Raw genomic sequence first — 6,984 nt, 5'->3', positions numbered from 1 at the left:
AGAGAGAGAGAGAGAGAGAGAGAGAGAGAGAGAGAGAGAGAGTGTGTGTGTGTGTGTGTGTGTGTGTGTGTGTGTGTGTGTAGAGAGAGAGAGAGAGAGAGATTTTAAAGAACTGGTTCATGTGATTGTGGGTGCTGGCAAATCTTAAATTTGTAGGGAAAGACAGCTGGCTGGAAACTCAGGGGGGATTTCTAGACTGTTGCAGTCTTGAGTCTTAGAACTTCTTCTTTTCCAGGAAACCTCAGTGTTTGAAAATTAACTATCACACAGCATGAAGTATTAATCCACAGCTTCATGTGTACTGTATTCAATGATTTTACTGAATTCAGGTAAATTTCTTTAGGAAAGTGGTTCTCCCATATTATATCAAACTTTAATTTATTCATATTTAGTCAGAAAGTTTACTCCTTCTTCCTTCACTCATCTTGCAAGAAAAATATTTGAAAAATATCACCATCACTGCTTAACTGTAGAGCTTGTTGTGGTGACTGCTTTGTCAACAAATCCCATCTTAATGTTTATGTTCTAATGTTCTTACTTGATATCAAAATGCAACACTTTAAATAATAGGCTGTAACACAGATTTAGTGTTATTCTAAGCACCATATATGTATTGTTGATAAGCTTCATAACAATCCTATGAAGTACTATTACTATAATCTTCATTTTATAGATGAGGAAACTGAAACTCACAGAATTTAAATTATTTGTTCAAGATCATAAACATGACTATAAATGAAAATCAAATTTATTCAAATCTAGGCTGCTGCTTTAACCACTATGATTGAGCAGCTCTTTATGTTCTTATGAGACTTATTTTAGTAATAATGACTAAGGTACTGAGAAAGCTTTAAACACATTCTGAATCAAAACATTTGTATATCATAAAACTGAACTGCTCATATATTTGAGGAGAAATTGAGGCCTTTTGCATATGAACCCTTCTGTAATGAAGATTTAAGTATTAGAAATCAGTTTTTACACTACTTGCAACATTAATTTATTTCCTGGAATTTTTTAGTTTTAAAGTATGGTTTCTGAAATGTTTTTTATACAATATTAGTTCTATATATTAGTTAATATTACTTGGAAAAAGGGTTCATTGGTCAAATAAGTTTGGGAAATTTTGGTACTTTGGTATTTAGGTTACTTTTTCCAAGTAATATTGAGTTTATGAAAAGGTCTAGAAAGATTGTTTACAGCAATATTGCTCAGAGTATGATACTCTCAAGTGCATGTCACTTTCCAAGAGTGGGTTAGCTATAGCTATTTTCAAATTTCATTTGAACAGCAATTCATGGGACTAGTATCCCAAATAACTCACTTTTGGGAAATGCCATCCCAAAGGTTAAGATAACTCTTTATAATAGCATCTCTCTTGTCTGAATGTCCTAAACCTAAATTTAACAACATAGGTAGACTGGAAACCCAGATGACACAGCTAATGAGTATCACAGGTAAAGCCATTAGGCAACAGAAGAGAGCTGTATAAAACAAGGTTTCAGAAGAGATCAAATAAAGAATATTTTGCTTTGCAGAATATTCGTAGCACTGCCATCCCGTGGAATCTGGAAATGCAGAGTTTCTCTAAGATCACTGAATTCTCTATGCTGGTCCTTGATGGTCAGGAAAATTCACACCCTAAAAGCTCCCACAATCAAGGTTCAAATAATATTTTGCATTTTACCACAACTCCTGTTTTTCAAGACACTTCCACACATATTACCTTATTTAACCATGCTAGTCTCGCTGGTGAGTTGTGATAGGTCTGGTTTTCACAGCTGTAGAGGTGATTTGAGAACTCTCTTGCTCTACAGATTTTTGGTTTTGTCTGGAGCTATGCTTTAGGAATCAATGAAGCACATCCCCAAGCAATGAGGCAGAACTGTGGACAGCTGGGAAATTGCAGCTCACAAACCAGCCTGGGGTTCTGTTACAACCAAGAGCTTTTTCTTTTCAAACAAAGGCTTTTAGATGATTATGAAACTAACAGGTTTTCTATGTATCAGCAGAATACACTAATCACATGACAAAGTTCTCATCTGCCCACTGTGAAGAGGACTGTTGTTTTACTATTAGTCTTTTGTTATTGTTGACCTATTTTTTCATCCTTTCTTTCCCAGTGTCAATCAAATTTGTTCACTGTAAAAAATTCATAAAATACCCAAATGTGTAAGGATAGTTCTCTGTAACCTCACTACTATTAATAGCTATTTATTATTTGATTTATATTCTCTAGATTTAATTTTACTATGCATTTACTACCAACCATATGTGCATAGATTTATGATTTTAATATAATTAAAACATACAAAAAATCACACAAATATGTATTTGTGTATGTGTGTGTGTGTGTGTGTGTATGTGTGTATATATATATTTTGGTGGCTAGCCAGTACTGGGATGGAACACTGGACCTTGGTGTTATCAGCACCATGCTCTAACCAATTGAACCAACTGGCCAGCTACACAAATATTAAGTCTATAAGAAAGTAGACATACCATGTGACCACCACCCATGTCAAGAAACAGAACCTTACCAGTACTCCAAAAGCGTTCCTCCCAGAGGTACTGGAATCATTTTATCCCACTTTACTTACTATTTTCTCACCTTTACTAGTGGTGAATAATAATGTTCAGATATTCTATTCCATCCATCAGTGGCTTTAATACCTTTTTAATATATATGAATCTGGAATTTTTTTGTTGATTTATCAAATATCTGTGTCCCTCCTTGTACTAGTTTCCTGTGGCTTTTGTAACAAATTACCATAAACTTGGTAGCTTAAACAACATAAGTTTATTCTCTCACAGTTCTGGAGGCCAGAAGTCCTAAATCATTGTCACTGGACTGAAATCAAGATGTTGGCAGGGCTGCACTTCCTCCAAAAGCTCCAGGAGAGAATTCGTTCTTTGCCTCTTCCAGCTTCTAGCGGCTGCCAGCATTCCTTGGTTGTAGTGGCATCACTGCAGTCTCTGTCTCTGGGGTTATAGTACCTTTTTCTTTCCTGTCTGGGCCAAATCTTCCACTTCTCTCTTTTAAGGATACATGTGATTGCATTGATGGTCCACTCAGATAATCCAGGACAATCTCCCCATCTCGATCTCCTTAACTTAATCAGATCTTAAAGATGTTTTTTCCAAATAATGTAACATTTACAGGTTCCAAGGATTAGGACCTGCTATCTTTGCATGGCCATTATCCATCCTAACACACCCCTCCACCACACTGTAAATTCCAAGGGAACAGAACCTTCCTATGTTTTCTTCACTTCTGTGTCCTTAGTGCTTAGAAGAGTTGTAAACAAGAATGCCTTGTACACAGCAGACATTCACTAAATTTTTGCCAAATTAATCATTAAGTATTAATGAATCAATTTGAACATTTTCCTTTAGAATGGAGAGTTTTTGTCTTTCTCTAGAAAATATACCTAATACCATTAGCTGGAATTTATAGTGAGAAACTTTGGCTCATCATCAGAGAAAATATTCTAATAATCAGGCCTATTCATCCATAGTCCAGGTTACTTTAAGAAGGAATAAACTTGAATGTGGATGTATTCAAATAAAGTTTGGATGATTATTTCTTAGGGATGATAGAAAAGATATTTTAAAATTAGGGTTCTCTGGAAATGTCTAGAATTCTTCTCTAACCTTTTTGTTTATTAATTTTAAGACATTCCCCTAGTTTGTGACCCTGCTATGGATATTGCACTCGAGAAAAAAAACCATTTTTCTTTTTGGTGGTTCAGTCCTATTTCTCTTTAGAATGTCAGAGTACTATAGTGGAAGCTCTCAATGCTAACATGGTCCTCCACAGAAGAAGATTTGTTTTTCCTTTTAATTTCCGAAAATGGCTCTAAGTTTTCAAATTCTAATTTTAAGCCTAGAAACTTGCGACAGATATATAACATTATAATTAAAATAATGAAACTGACTTCTAGTTTTAAATAACAACATGGTCCTACCGATGTGCCCATATCTAAATAAATATTGTTTCTCCATCAAAGCAGTCATTTCAGAAATTAATGATTGGAAAATGGGGAGTTTTTGCTATATTTCCCTTTATGAGAAACCACCCATAAAAATCAATCCTGTGGCTTTAGCTAAATGTATTTTTTAGCCAAAGTAGTTGTGCCAATTGGGATGTTTTTGTTTGCATGTAATGGAATACATCCCTAAAGTGTCTTGGTATTATTCGAAACCATAACAAGAAGCCTAGATGCTACTCGTAGGTAGTAGAAGGCTGTAGTACTTCCAAACATCACCTTCTCACCCAATAATGACAGCAAAGAAGGGAGGGGGAGGGCTTTCCTTCTGCATGTTTCCTTTTTTTTCTTTTAGATCGGAAGGAACATCTTTTCCAAATGTCTCCTGAAGGACACTGTCTTCTGTCTCATTAGTCGGGAGGGTCACATAGCCATCTCCATCAAGGAAGAGTGGAAAAGCAAATTTCTGGCATAATCACTCCCCTCATGGACAAAAAGGGGTTAAGTCTGTTCCAATAGAAACAGATTCCTCAAACTAACAATTACAAGGAACATTAAAAAGCCCTTTCAAATACTCTCTTTTAATCCTCATTAACAAATCCAGTGATGTAGAAAAATGGTAGTGGTGTTGTTGGGGGTGCGTGTGCAATGGGGAGAGATCTGGGAATATTTACTGGTTACCTGCTGTTGTGGACCAGCCCAGTTTACAGAGGAAGAGACTGGGGCTGTACATAAGATACTTGACTAAGGTAACATGACTACAAAACAGCGGTATTTCCAACATGGACCAGCATCTAATAGTGATGGTATGAGTGTGATAATTACTCTGCTTAATACTGAGTACTTATTACACGCCAGGCATTGTGCTATCCATGCTACTTTACACCGATTATTTCATTTAATTCTCAACCTTATGAAGAAGGTAGTCTATTTTATAGATGAGGACACTGTGGCTCAAGATCACATATCTAGTAAGGACAGGTCTGTGATTAGAACTCCGCTGCTACCTCCAGGGCTGGGCACTTCTTTACACCGTCCTGCTTTCCTATTCTAATTCCCATATTTCTTAGAGGACAGCGGCGTCTGAGCCAAGCTTTTTGTGACTTAAGCTTCTGCATCTGTGAAGTGGGGATACTTCCACCTACGAAAGTACCAGGAGTAAAGGTGATAATCCATGTAAAGTGATGAGCAATGAGACAAACATAGCAGTCTGGCATCATCATGACATGACTTATCACACTATTTTGTAATTTTCAGTTATGTCATTCACCTACGCTCCAGGACTGAGATCATCCGGGGCAGCAGGTTACACATTTTTTGGACTCAGGGCCCTTCTATACTTTAAAGAATTACTGTGGACTCCAAAGAGCTTATGTTTATGTGGGTTATACTCATCAGTGCTGCATTGAAATTAAAATTGAGAAATGTTTTAAAACAGAGTAGCAAGCTCCAATAGCTGCCAGACTGATGACGTCATACACAAGTCTCTTCTGGGAAAACTATACTTGTGAGACAATGAACGTGGAAAAGGCAAACGAGGTGTCTGTATTATTATGACAATTGTTTTGATTTCATCCGGAGCCCCAGGGGTCCCCGGGCCACACTTTGAGAACTGCTGCCATCGGGTAAAGATCGTGTGCCAGGAGGCTGGCGCTCAGGAGCGCTTGATGAATGTTGTTCAGACGAGGAAACTGAGGCTCGGAGAAGCCAAAATAAGCAGCAGCGCCAGAGCTCCATCACACTCACGGCCACTACAGTGGCCTCCCAGCCCAGCAGCGCGGCCCTCCGCAACCGCCCCCGCCTCTGCCCTGCCACCCCTCTTCCCCGCGGGGGCTTTTCCTGCGCGCGACCCGCGGAGCCCACACCAGCTCCGGGGGCCCCTGCCCTGCGCGCGCCGCCTGGCAACCGGCGTCCGGGCGCCCAGAGACAGGCCCCGCCCCCTGCCTCGCCTCCGACGCCTGGCTTCCATGGCAACGGCGGCGCGCAGCCCAGGCGTCACCCCTCCGCCCCTTCGGGCTAAACCATTCGCTTCAGGGACCCTCTCACGGGAGGAGAGGAAACGAGGAAATTTGATAGAACGCCTGCGAGCTGTTCTGCTCCCATTTTTTCTACTTTGTACTATACACTTTCTTTTTCCCTCTAGCCAATTACCTCTGTGAGGGCATCGCAGAGCGTTACCTTTGCGGCTCGAACGCCCCTCCCAGCCCGGGCCCGCGGGTGGTTCGCCTCGCCAGGGAGGTCGCGGTCAGCGCGGGTTGGCGCAGAGCAGGGGGCGCGCCCGAAGTGACGCGCATGGGGCGGGACGGAGCGCGGGGGGAGGGGAGCAGGCAAGATGGCGCCCGGCGATTGATTCTCCTCAGATCCGTCCAACGGCTGCTGAGACACCGGGGTGGGGGGTCCTGCCCCCATTGCCTCCCTTCCTCCTCTCCGCCGTCCCCGGAGGCCTTCTCCTTCCCTTCTTCCCTCCACCTCGGGGGGTGGGCCTGGTTCCCGGGACACCATGTCGGACTCTGAGGAGGAGAGCCAGGACCGGCAACTGAAAATCGTCCTGCTGGGGGATGGCACCTCCGGGAAGGTCAGTCCTTGAGCGGGCCCGCCGTCCCAGGCCTGCAGGAACCGCGGCGCGGCCCCGGGCAACCCCCAGCCTCCTCCCCGCTGCCCGGCGTCGCCTCATTACCCCGAGCCCGGGGCCTCCAGGTCCGGGCCCTCCTGGTCATGGCGTGGGGTCGGACACGAAGTGGGCTCTTGGTGGAGGCCGACGAGAGCTGTCCAGCTCCTCCTTAAGAAAACAAAAACAAAAACCAACTTCCCAATTCCCTGCCTGGATTGCGAACTCCTTCAAGACTCGGGCTGGCGTCGCCTCCCTCGGAAGCTTTCCAGCTTCTCGCCTGTCAGCACTGGCAGGGATCTACCTGCCAAGGCATTTGACCTCCTTTTATTTGTAGCTCAGGACACACCTTGCTCCCTTACCCCCCCCCCCCCCCCCCCCCCCCCC

General features: G+C 42.5%; 1 protein-coding gene across 1 annotated transcript in view; it reads left to right on the top strand.

Moving 5' to 3' along the window:
- The first annotated feature begins 6,310 nt into the window (after positions 1–6,310).
- Positions 6,311–6,984, top strand: part of RAB28 (RAB28, member RAS oncogene family) — a 31,576-nt gene continuing 30,902 nt past the window's right edge. The window contains exon 1 of the mRNA XM_008586768.1: positions 6,311–6,564. Coding sequence (XP_008584990.1) covers positions 6,490–6,564 — 75 coding nt within the window. The 5' untranslated portion in view covers positions 6,311–6,489. The remainder of the gene's footprint in view (positions 6,565–6,984) is intronic.

This window comes from Galeopterus variegatus, unplaced genomic scaffold, assembly GCF_000696425.1.
Source record: "Galeopterus variegatus unplaced genomic scaffold, G_variegatus-3.0.2 Scaffold113, whole genome shotgun sequence".
In the NCBI taxonomy this organism is placed as follows: domain Eukaryota; kingdom Metazoa; phylum Chordata; class Mammalia; order Dermoptera; family Cynocephalidae; genus Galeopterus; species Galeopterus variegatus.
This window is presented reverse-complemented; position numbering and strand designations above follow the sequence as displayed.